This window comes from Octodon degus, unplaced genomic scaffold (genome assembly GCF_000260255.1).
Source record: "Octodon degus isolate 3935 unplaced genomic scaffold, OctDeg1.0 scaffold00031, whole genome shotgun sequence".
Lineage (NCBI taxonomy): Eukaryota > Metazoa > Chordata > Mammalia > Rodentia > Octodontidae > Octodon > Octodon degus.
Window position 1 is genome coordinate 9338599 of NW_004524607.1, and position 21995 is coordinate 9360593.

The window sequence follows — 21995 nt, forward strand, 5'->3', positions numbered from 1 at the left end:
GGGGGAGGCACTGAGGAGTGGTGGGGGGCGGCCAGAGGGGCTGGGAGAGGGTCCGGCCCACGCTGCGCCTGGGCTGGGACTGGTCCGGCCGGTGCAGGGTAGCAGGAAACTCTCTGCACACTCACCGGACCTGGGCTAGGACTGGGTCACCCCATGTCCTTGTAAACTACCCCAAGGAGCCTTACAAAGGACCCAGGGCACACTGCTGCTCTGGTAGGCGCCCCCTCACAGAAACGCTTCCCCCACCCTCCCTCACTCTTCACACAATGCTACCTCCAGGACAGCTATTCCAGTCGTGCACCAAGGCCTCTACTTGGCTTTGAAGGGAAGGCGAAAAACTGTACAGTCCTTCCTTTGATCAGCTCAAAGTCTGTTTGTCTATAAACTCTCAGAGGGCAGAAAGGAGGACAGAAAATGGAAAGGCCCATTCTGTGTGCATGCAGCTGAGAAATATTAGCTGGATGGATAAAAGAAGGGACAAGCAAGCTACTAAACAAATCCCACAGGGCCCAGGTTGTTGCTCAGTCCTGCAGTGCTTGCCTAGCATATTGGAAGCCCTGGGTCTGGTCCCCAACACTGAATTTAAAAAGGATAACATGATAAATAATGCAGATCTAGGTGAAGCCCTGGACAGTTTGGTCTCACTGTGGGCAGCCACCTGGAGTCCCCACCTCTCACGGCTCTGTTCCCTCCTGGATATGCCAGCATTCTCAGTTCCCTCTCTGAGGCCATCCCCACTGGGCCAACAGTTGGCCTCTGACAGGGCGTGGGGTGGAGTGGAGGAAGGAAGCTGGCTGGCTGCCTCCAGGCAGCATCGGTTTGTTCCCCAGGGTTGGAGGAGGTGGAAGAGTGCAGCTCCAGGGAAACAATCTGTGGAGCTGCCTCAGAATGAGACTAAATGTCTACTCCTCCAGACTCTCGGGCTGCACGGTGCCCTGGTGAGCTTTCTGCCTCAGTCTCTCCATTGATCAGCCAGGAATCACCCACCAGGTGCTTGTGTGTGTGTGTGTGAATGGAGGGGTCTGGAAGACCATAACACTTTGAAAAACCAAAACTGCTCCATGAAGTCATTAGCTCCTAAAATGAAATGAAGCAAAAATTAATGCATTTTCCAAGAAACCCATTTCCATAACCAAAATTCAGAGCATATTTTGAGTCCAGATAACATTTGGATTCATTCATTTGTCTACCACTCCCTCGGGATGTGCCACTGTGGCTCGCCTTATGCTGGACTGGGAGACCCACCTGCATCTGTCCAGCTCAGTGCGCAGTCCATAGCCTCATGACCTTTCAGCGCCTGAATGCTGTGCCCCTCACACCCAAGCCCAGGAGACCTGGCCCTGCATCACGGGCTCCCTGCTGTCACCAGCCCACCCCCACCCCCGGGGCAGAGCTCCAGCTACTTAAGTGCATAAATAATGGGAATAAATTGCACTGCCAGGTTCACAGCCCAGGGGACTCATTTTGCTGGGAGACTCAGCTGGGGCTCATTTTCACATCCCTCCCGAATGGCTCACAGCTTCGCAGATGTCTTTGGTAAGTAATTTGGGCAGTAATCATCCCGGATATGCTGCCCTTTGTTTTCGTTTCCCCTTGCTCTCTCTCAGTGTGGCACCAGCTCCACACAGGTGCCAATGTCCCTCCTCAGCAAAAATCTGCCATGAACGGCAAATCCATAGCCACTTCAGTCCCAGGCCAAGGAAGGCTGAGGGTTTCTTCTCCTTACCTCCCCAGCCTTGGCCCCAAAGCTGCAGGAACCCTGAGGAGGGCAAGTGGGGCAGGTATCCATCCAGAGGAAAGTGGCGAGGCCAGTAATGCCTGCTCTCTGGGAGGCTGAGGCAGGAACATCACAAGTTGCAGCCCAGCCTGGGCAACTCAGCAAGACCCTGGCTCACAGTAAAAAGGGACTGGAAAATGAAAGAAGGAAAAAATATAGTTAGATGTATATGCAGCATAGTTTGGATAACTCTATTATCGATTTCTGCGGGTCTTTTGAAAGGACCAGTTAATGCTTAAATTTTTTTTTACTTTGATTTTTTTCTCCTCTTTTGAATTTCTTATAGCTTCTTTGTTATTGTTTTGTTTTGGTTTTTTCTTTAAATGAATCTTACACATTTATATCTGGTAACCTGAACAACTAATTTGAATATAGCATCATGTAATACAGAAACCATTGCTGAATTCCTATTACTTTGTTTAGTGAAATCTTGTATCATTTCTAGTGCTTTTTTTCCTATCACTATTTTGTATTCTTTAAAAATAGCCCACACCATCTCCGCCCCACAAAAGGGACTGGAGCTTTAGCTCAGTGTGAAGGTCCTGAGTTGACTCTCCAGGACTGCAATCAATCACCAATCAATCAATCAATCAATCAACAGGGCCCAAGCAAAAGGTGGAGCACTCATGAAGAGTCCAGCATCAGGAGGAGCACTTCAGACCCACTGGCTTGGTTTCTACCTGGGCAGGCAGGAAAGGGCTGGGAAAGGCAGACTATTTGGCCCCCGATGGCCCCCGCTGCCTCAGAGAAGGTAGCAGGAGCAATCACCCTCAGGATCCAACCCACTGCAGAGGGAAAAGGAGATCAGCCTGTGAGGGTTGCATCTATGCTGAGCATGCAGGCATTTTTCTGTGTTATTAGTCTCTAAACAAGACAGTCTAATGAATACGTACCCAGCAGTGGCGTGAGTTAGGTACTATATGTCATCTAGTGATGCTGTAGGTGTAGAACAGGAGCACACAGGCCATATGAAGTAGCACACCGCATCGTCTGATGGAAGGAACTTGAGCATCCATGGATTTCAGTATCCCAGGGGCATCCTGGAACTGATGGCCTGGACACCAAGGAGGGGCTGTGGGGTGGGCTTATGGGGGCAGCTCGGCGTACTCCCAGATGATCACCCGAGCACTACCTTCCATGTGATCAGGGCCACTGCCCTGCCCTCAAACCAGGGGAATGGTGTGGCGGGCGATGGGAGCAGGAGGTGATAGGGCAGGCATTCCGAGTGCCACACCCAAGCAGGGGCAGTGTCAGTCAAGGGATCATCTGCAGACCCAACTACCTGATGCTGCCCGTTGTCAGAAGGGGGTGCACCAGAGCTTGTGCCTGGGCCAGCTACATGACCAGAGGGCCCGGTGCAGCTGAAAAGCGCTGGCGTCTTTGTGCACTGTGCAGGGGGAGGTTCCCCTGCAGATACTAAGATGAGAGAGTTTTTGCCTTTCTTCTGCAATCTCTTACCTCCTCATAGTGCTGTTTTGTTTTGCTACTTAATATTTTAAAAGTTAAACTTTTAAATAATTGATACAAATAGTATATCTACTTTTGTTATACAGGGCCAGTTCTAAGTGCAGATTATAAGGGGATTGAACTCTCATGTAAAAACCCACGTGGGTACCTGATAGATGTGCAAGGGCAGGAAAGAAAAGGGTACTCTAGGGAAAAGCTTGCTGATGGAAAGAGGGTGATGCTTTGGACGACGACTAATTCAAGTTCTCCATACTCGCTGAGAGAAGACTGCCTGTGAGCGATCCAAAGTCCGTCAAGGAAATCTACTTTTAGCAGGCAGCAAGAGGCACCAGAAGGGAAAAAGTCCACATGAGTATGGATCAGCAAGCTGGGCAGCCCTGAAACTGGGGGACCAAACCAGCCAGCCTGCAGGAAACCTGGTGCTCAGGACAAAGAGGCCAACATGAAAGTGGAGCCGGAGACCAGAGGCACGCATGGTGTGTTCTGGAGGCTGAACGGGAAGCCCAGAAAAAGGCAGACAGGGAGCTGGAACCAAGAAACAAGGAAAGAGAATTTTTGTTTTGGGGAGAAATTGTGTTGTCAATCCAAAGCTACACCAAGCGCCAGGCCAAAGTATGACATCCTAACCAGCAGGGCACATGCTAGGAGGGAAAATCCATGTGGCATCTGACTTGTGCCTCAACGCTAAATTTCCAAAAGCAAGGGAACAGCCCTCCACAGGGTTTGCTTTTTTCCCACACAGTGGTCCCTCCTTTAGTGAGGAGGTTATTTTCTAGACACCCCCCACGCTAAGTGAAAACCAGTGAAGTAGCGATGTAACAATTATTTTAGTATTTATATACATTTTAAGGCTATATAAGCCCTTCCCACACCTCTTATACACCTTTTCCACACTTTTAAAAACACTTCTAATCTTAACCATGTTCTAAACTTGTAAACCTATGTAATTTTAAAACATATATATACTGTAAAATACTGCAAAATCTCACCATACAGTGAAAATTCCACAATAAATAATTTAGATTCATATTTTTTGAAAACCCACAAAACTGAGTCCATGAAAGTCGAACCACAAAACAGCAAAGGACTGCTGTATTTGGGGTTGAACCCAGGGCCTTTGGGCTGAGTTACACTGCCAGTCCTTTTATTTTTTATTCTGGGACAGCATCTCGATGAGTCACTAAGTTGCCCAGGCTGAGCTGGAACCCGTGATACTCCTGTCTCAGTCCCCAGAGTGCTGGGATCTCAAGGAGGAAGGGCTGTGCTAAATGTGGCCCGACAGCCAGGCATGGTGGCACATGCCTGTAATTCCAGCACTCAGCAGGATGAGGCAGGAGGATCTCCGGGAGTGCAAGGCCAGCCTGGGTACACAGTAAGTTCAAGGCCAGCCTGAGCTGCACAGCAAGACTTGGTCTTAAACAAAGAAAGTTCTGCCCAGCTATTATACTTTCATGAGACTGCAAAACCTTATTCTTAGTAATTCAAAGATTCAGAAAACATACCAGATATAGGCTACCCTGGGATAAAATTTTTTTAAAAAGCATTCCACTTTCTCTAAGAATGGTGTTATAAGAGGCAACCAAAAGAATCAGTACATTTAATTACATACAGTTTTCCACAATGTATGCCATGTCCAAAAATTCATAAAATTAAGACAAACAAAAAACTAGAATATTTATAAAATATAAGTCAAAATTTAAATCTTCTAATTATTGAATTTCTATGATAATAAGCAAAATGTCTTTATAAGAGGCCCAAGGAGATAGCTCAGTAGAATAAGTCCTGCCTGGTAAGCGCAGGGTCCTGAGTTCAGTCCTCAGTACTGCAAAAAAATTAAATTAAAAATAAATAAACTTTTAAGGATCACGAATATGACTAATAATTATAAGAATTTTATTTTCAGCCATAAGAAACAAAATAACAATGTAATTTATTTATTGCTGGCCAATTATACAAAGGTTAAAAGGAAATTAAAAGCCTACTTTTAGCAATAATTCGATGAAACAGGCATGTTATCTCCCCACCAATGAGGGGTTAAACTGGTAGAGCTTCTTCTCCGAAAGGCAATTTGGCAATTCATATGAAGAGACATTAAAATGCTTTTGATTTTGATCAGGAAGTTTCTCCTTAAAGATGGTGAGTCATCTGAGAACTACCTATCAGAGCAAAGAAAAGAAACTTTAAAATTCTAAAAATAGAAGATCTAAAAATATATTGCCTCTGTACAATGGCCTTAGTTCCTATATTCATGGACAACATTTATGAGCAAGAAAATATGCTAATTATGATTCAGTAAGGAACAAAAGCAGGCTAAAAATAATGTGTATGAACCAACTTTGTGAATGTGTAAGTGTGCCTGTGTGTGAACAAAAAGCAATTGGAAGGTGGTAGATGAGTGTGTCAATAATGGCTATCTTCAGAAAGTGGAATGATGGGTAATTTTTTTCTAATCTTTCTTCAGTGCTTTTCCATTACATGTGAACCAAATATTATTCAAAATTTGGGGGAATTTGGAGACAAAGGGTGAAGGTCAGTGATGGAGCACTTGTGCAAGGGCACGGATTCCATCCTAGCACCACATACACACATGCAGAGAGGGAGAGGGAGAGCGAGAGGGAGTGGGAGTGGGAGAAGGGGAGAGGGAGGGGGAGGGGAGAGGGAGGGGGAGGGAGAGAGAACATACACAGAGAGACAGACGGACAGAGATGGAGAGACGGAGACAGAGAATTTGGAGATACATTCATTATGCTTTGTTTTGCTTTAAGCAAATAACTAAGGCAGCTGGCTAAAGAAAAGCAACACCCTGCTTTACTTAATCTTTGTGTAAGCCCTCTGAGGTAGGTGTTATTAGAACACAGCCTCACTTTAAGGACACATAGGGAGGGTGAGGAGACTCTCCAGGGTCATACAAGAGACAGGTGGCAGGTCACCTGAATGAGCCACTTACTTGCACAAGGTAAATGACGACAGTGCCGACCTTTGGGAAGGTCATATACTTTGATGAGCTTACAGCAGTGAAATGTTTTGGACTCCCATGTTGGATCAACAAGGACTCCCTCACACAGATTGTCTTGGGACCTAGCAAGGCTGGTCATCTCCTGGTGGCTCTCCTTCCTATGCTGCCCCTGGTCTCTGGAGGCTGAGGAAAGAGGTGCCTCTTCCATAGCCCAAAGCCCACAGTCTCTTACCTGCCCTCTCCTTGGGGCAGTGGCTCTCTCTCCAGTGTGCTGAATTCCTAGGGAAGAGAAAGAGTAACAGACACCACATCACAAGGATACATGAGTATCCATGTTTATAGCAGCAAAATTCATAATAGCTAAGTCTTGGAAGTGGTCTGTGTGTCCATGAAGAGATGAACGAATAAAGGAAATGTGACACTTGTACACAATGGAGCATTACTGTGCCATAAAGAAGGATTAACTTAGGTCATTTGTAGGAAAACAGATGTACCTTGAGATCATAATGTCTATTGAAATGAAGCAGATGCACAAGCACAACATTGCATGGCTTCTCTTCTGTGAGAAACCCAACATATACATAAAGAGCAAAGTAGAAGATAGATCATGGGAAACAAGAAGATACTTTGTGGGAAGGGGACCAAGAGATGGAGGGAGGGGGAGGGGAAGAGAAGCTAGGAGAAGGAAACACAAAATTAAGATGTGTCATGTCCACGTACCAACAGCCCATGATGAATGTAATCACCTGTGCTGCAAACATGCACTGAACAACATAAGGAGAGAAACTCAGGAAGGCCAGCAGCAGCCCATTCTAGAGACCTAACAATTAGCACTTGCATTGTAGAGTTTTTCATCTGCTGTTGGCAACCAAGACTGCATAAAATGCTGTAGGTTAGCACGCATGGGTTTGAGTTCTTCTCCCCCCTACTTTTTGGGCAGGGAACGGTTTTCATCTACCCTGAGAGACCAGGTAGATGAAGGACCCACATCAGACACAGCAGAAAGTAGGGTTCACAGGTGGTCTCAGTGTGGCAAGAAAGCTGTGGAGAGTGGGACAGCGCTCCATTGCCTTCCTCTCAGTCTTCTGTTTTCAGCCTCAAGGTGCTAAGGTTCTGTCTCTTGAGTTAACCTTCTCTCCAGGACAAAAGAGCAGTCACTGGCAGCAGGGATCTGAACTAACTTCCCTGGTGTAGCATTTGATAAGAACAAAAGATAGGACACAAAAAGAGTTTTCTTGGATTACTGATACAGAATATAAAGCCCAATCTCCGAGTTATTGTCAAAGTAATACCCACTCCCCCCACGGTCTGCATGACTTCACATGCCCTCATTCCTCCTCACTTATAGGCTGCAGCTTGGCCTCTGTTGGTCTTGGCCCCAATCTCCAGGTCTGCCCCGTGTCTCTCTGACTTTCTTCAGGTAGGCTCTCTGTCTTGGGTCTGTTCTCTTCATGGCGATGGCAAAGTGCAAGAGGACGAGACCCCTGCAAAGCACATTTGCTGTATTACATCCTATGTGTACCCCCACACAGGCTCAGCTTCCATTAACCCAATTCCAAAGCAAGTCAAAACAAGCACAGGCAAGCTCAGTGAGAAGAAGTCTCTGCCCAATAGGGGAGACAGAGAGAAGAGCTGCTTGGTCGCTTTCACCTAATTATACATGTTCTGGAGAACAGTGAGAAAAATTAGTAAGAAATTGTATTAAATTACTCCTTAGTTCTACCACCCAGAGAGGATCATTTATCATTTTAATATTTTGTAGTATCAGATTTGTTGTGAAATTTTCTCTTAATAGTATTCTTTCTTAAAAAGATGTACTCATCAGTAGAGCTAATTTTGAAACGTAAATATCACCCCCCATATTGTATTTTTCCCATGTTTTTCTACTTATTCCCAGTACTCCACCCTCACCAAATATACACACGTATGTGTGAAAATGCACATAGAGCTGTAGATAGCATGCACACGTAAGCATTCTAGCCACAAGATTAATACGTTTGCAACTGGAAATTCTCCATTTTGTCAGTTAGCGCTAATCATGATCCTAGTCCACACTGCCACTTAGTCTTCATATGTATTATATTTATGAATGCTCCAGAGTATCCTACTAGTGGACATGGACAAGGCCCTGAATCACTCACCCACAAGTGGATACTAAGCCCGTTCATGGTTTTGTTTCATGACTATTATGGATCATGCTGCCTTAGAAAAACACCCTTTTCATTTTTAAAAAAGTGTTATTTGTAGAATCGCTTCATTCATTTGAGGCCATGAACACCTTGCCTGGTTGATAGCTACAAGATGTGTTGAGTTCATATGTCTCCTGTTTTCCCTGTTTGGCTTTTAGCTCTTGGAGGAATGTAGCCCACACCTCAGCTCTGTCTAGGGAAGGTTCTGGAGCTGGGCCTTGGTAGAACCATAGTGCAGCACTAACCATAATTATTTAAATCAACAAACACTAAACCCGGAGCACTGCCAGCACCCCATGTTGAGCTAATGACACAGTAGGGGAAAGGGTAGAAAGAATCCAGGCCTCACACAGCCCGGAACTCTGTGGAAGATGTGGACCAGCAGTGGTGTTCCCACAGCCATGGGTGCTATGATGATGCGGGAAGGCTTCCTGGAGGGAGAAGCACATGTTCAAAACAGAAAAATGAATTAGGAGCAACCAGGTGCTAGCAAGCCGAGGAAAACAAGTCCTAATGTTCCACGAGTTTAAAGGCAAAGCCCCCAGTTTTGAGGGTGCCAGTGGATTAAACTCAGTCTCCTATCTTGAACTGTCAATCAAAGAGATGAGCTTTGGTGAAGGGCAAGAAAGGAGCTTCAGTCAGGGTGGCCACACTCAGGAAAATGGGAAGCTCCAGTGACCTAAGATTTGTCTCAAGGACCTGACAAGAACATCCGGGTTTCACAGAAAGAGGAATGAAGATGAGAGTTGGGACTGCGTAGCTGGGGTTTGCATAAATGGCAAAGCAGACAACCTTGGTCAGATTGTGGTTAATCATTGTTTCAGATCTGCTGGGACCTTCTTGGGGAGCCATGAGCCCTGGAGAAGCAATTCAGCCTCCAGAATGAGATGATTGCTTTTGCTTGCACTGGGGATAGCCTTTGTTTCTCTCATGAAATCATAGTTCTTCTTGGGGGGGGGCAGTCTCATTGTGGGGTGATCTGTCTGTGAGGTTCACTATTTCTGGGAGAGTGATTTCTGTCCTTTGCCTCATTTATGGACCACAGGTGTTGTTCCCAGAATCCTAGGGAACTGCAGGAGAGAATAACTGAGGAGAGCTCAGAAGGAAAACAGATGACCAAAAGGCAGCAGGGCAACAGAGAGAAAGGAGAAAGAAAGTAGTTAGGGCACGGCTCAGGCTCCTTCCTTTGCAAAGGGAAGGCCACGTGTGCTGGTGGGAAAGCAAGAAGCTGAATGCCACTGACCTGAGACTCACCCAGCACACAGGGAGAGGTGAGAACGAGCCCAGGGAGGCGCACAGGAGGCCACAGGAGGCCCAGCACTAAGGACTTCAGAGTCCACCCAGGAGGCAAGGAAGAGCCACAGATGCCCATGTGAGAAATGGCAGCATTTAGATTTAAATCTTAGAAAATTCTCTCTGCTTTCAATGCACCAGGCAGATAAGTTGAGAGGGTAACTCAGGCGAGAGGGTGGAGGTGGTTAGCCTTCTGGTGAAACAGTCCTAAGCTAGAAGAGCACAATGGAAAAGCACTCAACAAACTCCGTAGTCATGTAGGATCAAGCGTGGCCGTGCCTGTCACCCACGCCATTCCCATCCCATGCACTTGGCGAGTGCTGTGGAAGAGACCTCCACGGCGGTCAGCAGCTTCCTATCCCTGCATGAAATACCTGAGACTGTGAACTGAGACAGAGGTTGTATTGGTTCACAGTGTTGAGGGTTCCAGGTGATCTGCTGGCCCTGCTGCTCTGGACCTGTAGGAGGTGGCACATCAAGGCACGAGCACATCACAGAGCAGGAAACAAATGGGAGAAAGAAGGGGCCACAGTCCCCTTCAGGGCCGCCCTCCCAATGACCTCACAGCCACCCACTGGGCCACATTCCCACAGTGCCTGGCCGGGGACCAAACCTTGAATTCAGGGGTCTCCAGGGAACATTCAGGGTCCAAACAGTGGTAGCCCCCTCCTCCCTCCAACTCCTAATTCTGGAGTGTAAAAGCCCTAAAGCAATTGCTCTCAGGCCTCGCTGGGAAAATGTGAAAGAGGGAAGAAGCAGCACTTAGCAATAACGGCAAGGTCCATGCCACTTCCTCTGCCCCACTCTGCCCTGGCATATCTCCCTTTACTCTTCTAAAGCCTTTGCACTACCTCCCTGCTGTAATCTGTTTTGACCAGATTCTGACCAGTGTCAGGACCCACATTTAGCCGGGGCCAGAAAGATAATAAAAACATTCGAGTCGGGATTTTTCAGGGGGCACTGGCCACACAGGCTTAAGGCAGACATCATGTAAAAAGAGACTTTAGGCAGGCACTGTGGTGCAGGCCTGCAGTCCAGACACTCTGAGAAGCTGAGGCAGGAGGATCAAATGTTGGAGCCCAGCCTGGGCAATTTAATAACTTAGCGAGGTTCTGTATCAAAACAAAATATAAAAAGGGTGAGGGATGTCACTCAGTGCAAAGATCCTTGATTTAGTCCCTAATACCACAAAGGAAGAAAACAAAGGAAGTGTTGTGGGCTTGCCCTGCCCTGGAGCAAGGGATGTAGGTTCTGAACTTGGATTCTGCAGCCCTAGGGTAAGGGGGAACTCACCACTCAGTGTGAGAGCTAGGGTCCACATTTGCAGGTGACCGCCATTGCAGGGTAAACAGTAGGCCCTGAGGTCTTACTCAGAGTCTCTGTGGAAACAAATAGTCCAAACCTTGGTGCTTGGTGCTATTTCTTTGCCACCCACGAATTGAATCCTTTCATCTGGAAAGGACAGTAAATACTGTGGAAAGACAAGTGTTCAGACAAGCCACTCGGGCTTTCATCAGACCAGCCAACATTCTTTTGTCTTCCACTCCCTGTAAGGCAGAACAGCTTCGTGGAGCACAGACCCAGGCAGCAGCCGCATCCACAGAAAGGGAATCGGTCATCGTGGGTGTTCTGCGCAGCCCCTTCGCCTCTCTCCTTCCACCCTCTCGTTAAGCACCATGGCACTCACGGGGCCTGTTTATAGCTAATTAGATCACGAATGTGCTCATCTGGAAAGATATTTGTAGCTCAATAAAGAGTGTGAAGAATCACCCGTGGTGCCTCAGAAACAAAGGCCCTGAGCCGCAATAGTCCCGTCCCTCTCTCCTTAGCCAGCCGGAGCATCCCCGGGAGGTGCCTGACCCAGCCACTTGGCTCTCTTACTTCAGTTTAGACCGGGTTCAAAGAAAATCAGGAAGTCTGAGAACAGGCTTGTGCTGTTGATTTTGCGCACACCCCCACCCCCGCCAAAGAAGAAACAATCACAGCTTGAGTGGCTTTGTTGTGGGCCACGGGGAGGAAGAGCGACGCCGATGGCAGAGGCTGGCCATGGGAGCTGCCCCCCTGCTTCTTCCTCCATCTGTTGAAAAATGATTTCCAAAATATTAAACGCTACGAAGATTCCACTCAACCTGAATTGTGTGAGGGGTCGGGAAGGAGGCGGGGGGAAAGAAGCGCTTCTGAAGCGCTACTGCCAAGTATTTATTTTTGCCCATAAGCCTGTTTCCGTCCTATTGTGGAATCTTCACACGACCCCTGGCAAGCTGTTGTTCGCAGGGCGAGGAGGCGCAGATTGGATTTCATGCTGCGTCAAGGACAAAATGAATCCAGAATCTGGCTGCGGAAAATGCATATTAACCCGACGGCGAGGCAGCTTCATCTTCTGGGCCAGGCTCCCATCCCTCAGTCGGCTCAGGCCGCCTTCATTAGCCTGCAAAGGGCTAGGCAGGATCTGAGCGCACGCCCCGCCCGCGACACACCCGGCTTCCTGCTCTCTGAATTCGTCAGGGCACTTAAGGCTTCCACAAAGCATGAAGGCAGATTTTCATGGTGTGTACAAAATACGGAAATTCTGTCTGAGCTAACTTCATGTCGACCGAAGAACATCTAAGTATCATAGGACCTTTTTTTTTATTATTGTTTTTTTTTAGGGTGAAGAAAGGCTGTTGTTTAGTAAAAGTGGACAAAATTATCTTTTCTGCTCTGTTGACATCTTGCAGGCAGGCAGAGAAAAAACACTAAAGGAAAGCAGGGCAGCCTCCATCCTGGTGGCTTTGTGTTGACTCCGCCCCAAAAGAGAGTCTCCTTGGCCACACCAAATTTCTTTCTCCAGCCACCAGTAGGCCACAGGGGCCAGAAAGTCACTCGGCTCCCTCTGCCTGCTGAAGAATGCAGGCGAAGTGGCTGCTCCTGCGTTCTGCTCAACCCAGAGCCCTCTCACCCTGCTCCAGGTAGACCTCTGGGTCCCGGCACTCAGAAGCGCTGCCGGCTCCGCTCTTCTGGAGATACCCTTGCCTCAGCGTTCGCAGCCTTCTCAGAGAATGAAGCAGCCCAACACCCGCTGTTGTGAAAAACTGCAAGATGATGATAAGCACCTTATTTCTGAAAGGCATTTATAATTGCTCGGCCTCCATGCTTGCTGTCCCACAGTGCAGGCAGAGGGTTCTGCCTTGGGAGTCAGCATGAGTCTGTCCACACCTTTGCCATCCCTCACCGTGCCCCCAACTGAGCACAGGCTGTCTCCTTCTGCTTAATTATATCTGTCACTCTGCTTCCCTCGCCCCACGTTAGCCATAAAAATGGGTCTAGTGGAACAAGCTCATCACAATGGAAGCAGACTCTCAGGTCCTCTGGGAAGTGGGAAGAGGAAATTCTGGCATTTAAAAATAATTAGGGACAACTTGGAGTTGATTGCTAGGTGCCATTCATCCATTAGGTTTTTTCAGCATCTAAGTTTATCTGCGTAGGGCTGGGGAGATAGCTTGGTGGTCTAAGCACCTGCCTGGCAAGTACAAGGACCCAGGTTCCATCCCCAGTACCACGTGCTGTGCCAGCCCTGGAACCCCAGGCATGCCATGCTGGCCACCAAAAACAGGCATGGTGGTGCATGCCTGTAATCTCAGCACTGGGGAGGCTGAGGCAGGCGGATCACTATGAGTCTGAGCTGCGCAGTGAGACCTTGTAACAAATAAATAAGTAAAAATGCTTTTAAAAAGATAAGTTCATCCATGTGACTGCTTAAGCACGGAAGGCAGAGCTTCCCCAGCTCAGCACTAGTTCAAGTGTCTGGGGGAGGAGTGGAGACTGGCTTCAGGGTGATTTTCCATTCAAGGCAATGGCTGGGGGATTTGTTGGAAAGGTGGTAACAGATCTGAAGGCCAGCGAAAACGAGTGGGTGAGTCAGCTTCTCCTGAAAGACCAGTAATGCATCAGGAACCATATAGCCTCAGTTTCTACAAAAACTAGTCCCAAAGCACTGTGACTTAAGATGGAACTGTGTTTTCCTATCACGTAATGACCCAGAGCGAGGTGGTCGGGACAGGAAGACACTCAATTAGTGCATCCTCAGCATGCAGCTTCCATCTCTGGGATTAGGGTGGCTGCTCCTGGTCTTGCCAGTGCCCGCAGAAAGGGCAAAAAGGGCTGAGGAAGGGTACCCACATCCCTGGGCTGTGTGGGCACAGAGGGGCACGTGGCACTGTCCCCACTCCAGCCCCAGTACCTCTAACCCTAACCATGTTGGGCTGCAGCACAGATTCAGAAATACAGTTCCTGGCTGGGCAGCCATTTGCCCAGCTACCACGATGCTATCATTAAACACAGAGAAATGGACAGGGAGGACCGCTCGAGCTCTAGGGGTGGAAACAGTCTGCAAAGAGCTCAAGGAGCTTCAGTCTACTTGAGAAGATGAACAAGCAAACTCAATATAATAATGCAATGTAAATATTATGTTGTGTTTCCTAAATACCAGATATTATACTTGAAATTATCCCATGTAATACTTGTCACAGTCTGAATGTTGGTGTTTCCCCTCAAAAAAAAAAAAATCATCTTTTGAATTTGACACCCAGTGCTGACAGTGTTCAGAGGTGGAGTCTTTGAGATATGGTTAAATCAGCAACACCCCAAAGGGGCCGGTGAGATAGTTCAGTGGACTAAGCATCTGCTTAGGCAAGCACAGGGACTGGGGTTCGATCCCCAGCATCACAAGATGAGCCACACGTGCCCCCGAGCATGCTGAGGCAGCCACTGAGACCGCTCATGATCCCAGTGCTGGGGAGGCAGAAAACAGGAAGATCACTATGAGTCCAAACTGCATAGTGAGTTCCTATTAGGTATCTTCTCTGAGTGCTTATTCTGCACATGTATTATTCCAAATACATTTTAAAAAATCAACAGCACCCCAAACTCATGGGTGGGATTAAGGTCCTTAGAAGCAAAGTTCTAGGACTCAGGAACCAGGCACTGTCTATAAAGTGGAAAGGAAACACTCACCAGACACGGAAGCTTCTGGGGCTTCATCTTGAGGCTCCCAGGTGATACAGCGAGCAATACATTTCTGTGTTTCTAAATTCCCCGGTCTCTGGTACTTGGTGAAAGTAGCTAATCCTGCAAAAGACTCCCATTATCAAGAATATTTTATAGATAAAGAAACTGGGATTTAGAGAAGTTTGCAAACTTATCCAAGGTAACAAATGCAGTTAAATATGGAGGCTGAATACAAACTGAGTTTTCCAAACCCTAGAACACAGGTCAGGAAACTGTGGTGCTTGGGCCAAGTGCTACTGCCTGCCAGTCTTTGCAAATCAAGTGTTGTTGAAATACTGTCTTGACCTTCATTTCCACATCACATGTAGCCACTTCCACATTACAAGAGCATATCCAAGTTGTCACGAGACCAAATGTTCTACAAAGCCTGCAATGTTTATTATCTAGCTCTTTTCAGAAAAAGTATGGCAACCCTTCCCAGTGCTGGTAGAGTGGGTGTGATTGGCTAAGCCTGCACCAGGCAGAACAAGCACTCAGAGAAGAGACTGAATGGGAAGGACAGGTAGGCATGTGTGGCCCTCCCACAGGAAAGTGGGAGTTAGCTAGCTCCTGGGTAGCAACACCAACAAAGGTAGTGGCCTAAGAGAAGGAGCCACAAAAACATGCAGGGCTCTACAGGGGTGGTGATGGGTTCACAGGAGTACAGGTTGGTGACAGGTAGGAGAGGGACCAAGGAGTGGCTGAGCGAGTGAGTGGTGCCATGTGCAAAGGACACTGTGTAGCCACAGCAGATTGTAGATCAGCACGTCCTCAACTCAGCTAGTCACCACCATCACATGGGGCACTTATTAAAATGAAGATTCCAGAGCCCACACAAATCACTCAATCAAGATTTGGATTTTAAAAAGACTCTCCAAGAGGCTGTGGGAGTCCATGCTGCAGGTAATAGGAGATGAGGAAAGAGGCAGGGCAACTGGTCAGTGGCAAAAGCAATAACCCAGGGATAAAAATGTAAGTCCAGAGAGTGAAGAAGTGAGGCTCAGTGGTGGCCTCATGAGCTAAGGAGAAAGAGACAGAGAGGAAGAAAACAAAATCATAGTTTCCTTGACAGTGGGGAGCATCTAATGTAAGGCTGATTATTTGGAGGCCCCAGTGAGGTCTCTGTCCACTGTCACCCGTAACTTGACTGTGAACTTGGGTTTCACCTGGTGTCAAATTCCAAAGATCACCTCCAAGGAAATAAAATCTACCCACACCCTACAGTAGACCCATGGCAGCCTGCCTGCCTTAGACATAAGCAAATATTAGCCAGGCATGGTGGCACATGCCTGTAGTCCTAGCTGTCTGGGAGACTGAGGAAGGAAGATTGCAAGTTTGAGCTCAACCTGGGCAACCTAGCAATTTAGTGAGATCATTTCTCAAAAATTAAAAAAAATTAAAGGGCTGGAGATGTAACTCAGTGCGAAGACCCTGCATTATATCACCAGCACCACCAATCAATAAATAAATGAAATAAATCACCAAAGGTTTACATAATCAAAGATCAGAAGCATCAACTTTTATTATATGAACCTTTGGTTGTCTGTTTCTGGACCTTTGAGGATTTATTATTTTGTGTTTGTGGAAGAATTTATTCCACTGGCCCCATGAAAAAACCAGCTGTGGTTATCTTTGTGTACAAGGAGCACATCAAATATACTTACTTTCTTACTTTTACAAGTATGGATCGTGACTGGGAACAGTATCAATAGTGAATATTCCCAGTCACCTTGGAAAAAATGATGGTAGGCATGGAATTCAGTAGAAAGAGCTGAGTGCACAGTGTGTTCTCATTTGGTATGAAGCAGTTGGAGAAATATGTCCCTTGATTCACTCATTGAATAAATAAATCATACAGCCAGAGCTTAACTAATAAATAATAGAAAAGGAAAAAGGAAGAAACTAAGAGGAGCTGAAAAGGTAAAAAATAAAATAAAAAGAGCTCTACTCAAGCAAAATGATAAAAGATCAAGAGTTGCCTGTCATCCTGTCTTCTTGATATTTACTAGTCTTATTCTGCTAAAAGTCTTTGCCTACTTCTTCCTTGCCCTCTGAAGTTTTTGGGTTGGCACTGGGTCGAAGATAAAATGCTTCACCTTTTCCCCCAAAATTGCTATTTATGTCAAGCTGAAGTTTAAATGGGCATCCTCGTGGATGCTGTGCAGTTCTTGTAACTGATCTTTTCGGATGCACCATGTTTTAAGATGCTAAATCTGAGGGTGATTTGTCACACAGAAGTAGGAAACCGATATACTTGCTGTTTGCTGGGCTTTTTTGGACATAATATGGCGAGTTTAGTCTTGGTTTTTCTTGATGGCATGACCAATATCTAAGCTACTTTTCCCCTCCCCCTCTTTCCTTTGCTGTTTCTTATTAGTTTCTCAGGACTTACCATCTTAATCTTAGGCAAGGCATGTTAGGAACATAAATTTATTATGGATACTGGGAAGCCTAGCACAGAAAGGTTCAGTGCCTGGTAAGGCTTTGCTACTTCTTTAAAGATGGCATCTCCTAGTTCTGCTCTGCTGCACCCTTTGGACCCCTGAAGACCCAGCCCAGGCCTGGCATACAAGGCTGGTGTGAAACCACAGCTGACATCCTTGCAGAGAGGCTAGAGGCCAAAACCACCCAGCTAATCCAGATGCAGAACATCTTGCCAGAGGAGCACAGTGGGTTCACTTCCACTGGCTGCAGCAGGAAGGAACTGAGTACAGCAGCCAGACCCAAGCCAGGCACATCAGGACGAATTCAAACTTCATAGATCTGCACCTGAATTTCAGTAGGTGCTAAGGTTATAACTGCACCAAAGCTCTACACCAAAGGTCAGAGAATAGTGCTATACAAAATGACAAAGAGAAGAAGCAAAATGCAGTCTCAGGCCCTGAGCCCACCCAGAACAAATGCAGGAGACACTAGCACAGAAGAAATTGGGAATCACACAGCTGAAATGTCTGAATTAATAGAGTCTGAAGTAAAGAATCAACTACAGAAAGATAAAGAGGAAATCAGATCAGAAATAACCTCCAAACTAACAAAGATGGCCTTTCCTAGTCATGTCCTTCCATAGTTGAAGGAAACAAAGCAGCTTGCGTGTCCAAGCTTTTCTTTTATGAGGACCCAAATCTCATTCATGAGCATGGAGCTCTGATGACTAGATCAGTCCCTAGTGGCCCACCTTAGTACAGTCAACATTAGGTATTAAATGTTAGCATACCTTGAATTTTGAAGGGACAAAAATATTCAGATAATACCACTCATATTAAATAATATTTGTTTCAAGATTCCTTTCCCAAAGCCCCACATGCAATAAGCACACCATTTCTATGTGGACCTAGTACCTTGGACTTCCCTATTAGCTCAATTAATAGGCAACTTGGTGAACTTACTTTGTGCATGGATCATATTTTCTAATCTTTTCAACCAACAAATAAGGTAAATGCCATTACTCATCTTTATTGGTAATAAAACTGAGGCACAGAGGGGTTGAGGAATGTGTCTGAGGCTACCAGAGAGGAGTTACCAGAAAGGAGTTGCTCACTGTTTGTGTCTCATGATACGGTGAGATCCCTGTAGAAGGTGGCCAGAGCTGCCTGGTGTGGCGGCCAGTAGGTTGCCCAGAGCAGGCTGATCTGTGGTTTCTTTCTCTGTGTGTACATGTCCATGTGCATCCATCCAAGTGCAAGTGGTACAGTACAAGTCTACAAGGATCTTCCCGCAATATGAGACTCATCTCACGCACAGAGGATCATAAGGTTTAGAAACCAAACTTGCAGAGTTAAATTACCTTCTCGGGTTGTCTACCTCTAAGTGTTAGTTTTCCAAAATGGTGCTGCTAATGTAGTGAAGCCTGAGGCTACACAGCCAGAAGCCAGGTGGTACATTCCTTCTCTCTCCTCCCTGCGCTCCACCTCCTAGCTCCAAGGACAGGCAGACTGCACAGCAACTGTGCATGTTATTCCCAGTTACTGAATGTGAGAACTGGCCCTGAGCATGAGGGAATGGAATGTGTGTGGCATCTTTGTAAGGCCTCGCGCCCCTTCAGAATTGAGCCCCCAAGTACTCTTTCTGTACTCTTCATCCATTTGACATAGTCTCCATAGGAGGGAAACAGAGAGAGAACAGATGGTGGCAACTTTGGGGTTATTCATGGATGTCTGGGTCCTTTGTCCAAAGCCATCTCAGAGAGACCCCTCTACACAGGCAACCAAGAAGTCTCATTTCAACAACTAGCACACCCAGCCTAGCCACTTTTATCCTGTCTTATGGGATTTGCAAGCTTGAAGGAAAAGCAACAACCACCTATGTGCAAACGGGCAGAGAGCAATGAGTCTGCCGGTGGCCCTTCTCTTCCTAGTTCCACCAGGATTTGGGTCACATCCCAGCCCCACTTCCTAGGAGCTCTGTGACACTGGTACGTCACCCATACTCCATCTGAGCTCAGCCCACAAAGGCTTTTCCCAGGACCCACACAGTGCTGTGTGGGATTTTTCCATCCAGAGAAAACACAGCAATTCTCTGGGCCCAGATCCAGCAACCAGAGGCACCCATGAGAAGGGGCTTTCCCTGTGCTGCTCACTGGGTTAGTACCCGGCTACTGAACTGACCACCTTATGGCCAAGGCAGAGGTGTATGTGGTTTTTTAAGAGGTAATAAGTTCCAGTATCTGATAGGCAGCAATTGCTCAAAAGTGCTTGTTTGTAGAAAGCAGAGAAGGAAAAGGGGAAAGAGGAAGAAGACGAGCCCTTGCTTCTCAAGAGTTGTTATTAAATCAACCATTTGTGCAAGCTGCCTGTCTTAGTGCCTGGCACATAAAAGGCATTCAGTACTTCTTTTCTTCCCCCATTCTGGATTAAAATGCAGACATTACCTAGGAAATAAGTACATTCTAGCATCACCAATAGGGATGCATTCATTATAAGATGTAGCCATGTAGCAAAGCCTAAAGCAGGGGGACCCAGGCTGGAAAGTATGTATGAGAGCTACGAGTGCCTTAAAGTCTCATAATTTGATGTCTCTATAAGAAAAGGCACTAACTCAGTGGGTTAAGGTGGAGGGCCCAAGCAGTGTAGCAGTGTGGTGGCCATGTGGTCACCACTTGGAGCAAGAGGAGAGCCTCATGTCTACCACCTACATGACAATGATACCAGGAGCTCTTTGGCCCCAGCACTAAGCAGATAGCCTTTGCCTCAAGTTTCCCAGGCCTTGAGACTTTGTGTGTTATTAAAACACCCGAGCTATTTTCTTCTTGGAATAAACAATAGCCCCCTTGTATTCTTTCAGGATTTAATTCCTGGGAAATCACTTAAATGATTTACTTAACTGATGATGATATTTTTCATGTTTTTTAAGACAATGATTGCCTGCAAATTTCTCTAACTTTGTAGTGCTGAAAATAATCAGTTTGGGTCTAACACAGTTAAGCATATTATTAAAATGAATACACTGTAGATTGTCCACCACATTGCTGGAGGGGGATTCATGCAGTGAATCAAAACCACCAGGATCTTCCCTTTATCAACAGAAGACAAGCAGAGCCAGATGACTGTGTAATCGATGCCATTACTTTTGCTTTCACTTAGCAGAGATTCGAGAAACCTAAATATCAATTTCTTATCAAAATGGAAGTTTAAGATCATTTCTAAACACAAATCATTGTGTTTACTACAGGTACACCAAAAATGAGAACCAGTGGGTTTTCTCAATGTACTGAAGTGCAGAGAAGGAAATGAAGAGGGAGAAAGAGAAAGGAACATTAAATGACAATATGACACAAAAATAGAGTATGCATTCCAATTATGACATAAAAACATTTGTGTCATTGATAAAAGTCAAGAGGAAAGTTGGAAGCAATGCAGTAGTTGACCTAGCCCTCACTGAGTTGCTTGGACTTTCTAAATTTGCAGAATTTTTTCTTGGTAAATATTACGTCTTTCTACGTAGGTTCATTTAAGACACACTTAAAATGAGTTCCTGAGACCATGGATGCTCAAGAGGAATCAGCAGTTGATGATGGAAATCTTCTCATTTTTCCTGCCTTCAGTGCCTGAAATATCTCTGGTATATTATTGTCTGAATAAGTCCTTCACTATTTAACATAGAATTATTTAAACATTCTCTTGTTGCTAAAGTCTAGAAGGCATTTGCAATTAAGGACTGTTACTTTTCATCTTTATCATATTTACAAAGGAAGAAAAAATAAGTTGAGTCTCCATTGGTGTGCTCATCTCTTTCCTTTTTCCTGACAATAAATGTCTTTCCTTTTGAACCTGTTCCAATCCTCTTGGGAAGGAGCAGTAGGTGGTCCATCCTGACTATCATGCTTTGCGTACTGTAGAACCTCTGGCTTGTCAACCTATTTCTCCCTCTGTCTTTCGATCTTCCCATCATTCTGCTGAAACAGATAATATTCCTGTAGTCATCAGAGATGCTGAAAATGAGATGAGATACTGTTAAAGCTACATCTTCCTCAATATGTACAGTTTGAAAGAGTAAAATTTCATAGCAACACTGTAATTAGAGTCTAAGACTTCAATCAGGAAAACACAGCTTTGTACTCCTTTGAAGTTAATCAAATCACTGTGATAAACCTATGCAGCTGGTCTGCACAGGCCTTCTAGGGCGACAGCTGAGCATGCAAACGCATCCTGGTCCCATCTAGGATTCAGCACCAGGCGCTGTCCATAGCAGTTTAAAACCCCATAGGAAGTGTCACAGGCTGCCAGCAGCTTCCTGGAGAATGGCACATGGGTCTCCTAGGAAGTTGAATCCAACTCATTTCTTCCAGAGAGATTGAGAATGGTCAGAGAGATTGAACTTAGAGAACACTGGGATGTGGGGACCCCAATTCCAAAGATGCAATGACATACCACTTCCCCAAGTAGCTACCCTTCCATCTCCCCCCCACTGGAGACAAGAACTTTACCAGCCACCTGAGAACGACCACTGCATGGGGCATGGACCCATCTACAATGGTGGTGTATCCACATCATGAGTTTTCCTGCAAAAGCAGTGATCCAACTATTCGGTGAATGTTTAAAATTTTATTATGGTGAAGGTCACATTATCATGAATGCCCCTCACTTCAAACATGCCCCGCCACTGTTTATGACACTTTCAGAAGCAGTCCTGAAAGCCTTTTTTCACAAATGTCTTTACATAGTATGATCCAAAATACAGTGAATGCTGCTGCCCAGTGTTATCCAACAGAAAGGCAGGCTCATAGACACCATAGTGTAGCCCCCTTCACTTTGTTCACTGGATCTCCCCAGTTCATCTTCTAGATCTTCCC

At 46.1% G+C, this 21995-nt stretch overlaps 1 protein-coding gene across 6 annotated transcripts in view; it reads left to right on the plus strand.

Moving 5' to 3' along the window:
• Positions 1–21995, plus strand: part of Aoah (acyloxyacyl hydrolase) — a 237719-nt gene that overhangs the window by 126297 nt on the left and 89427 nt on the right. For all 6 annotated transcript variants that reach the window (XM_023713541.1, XM_023713543.1, XM_023713542.1 and 3 more), the window contains one exon: positions 1442–1536. In XM_023713541.1, the coding sequence (XP_023569309.1) occupies positions 1442–1536 (95 nt within the window). The remainder of the gene's footprint in view (positions 1–1441; positions 1537–21995) is intronic.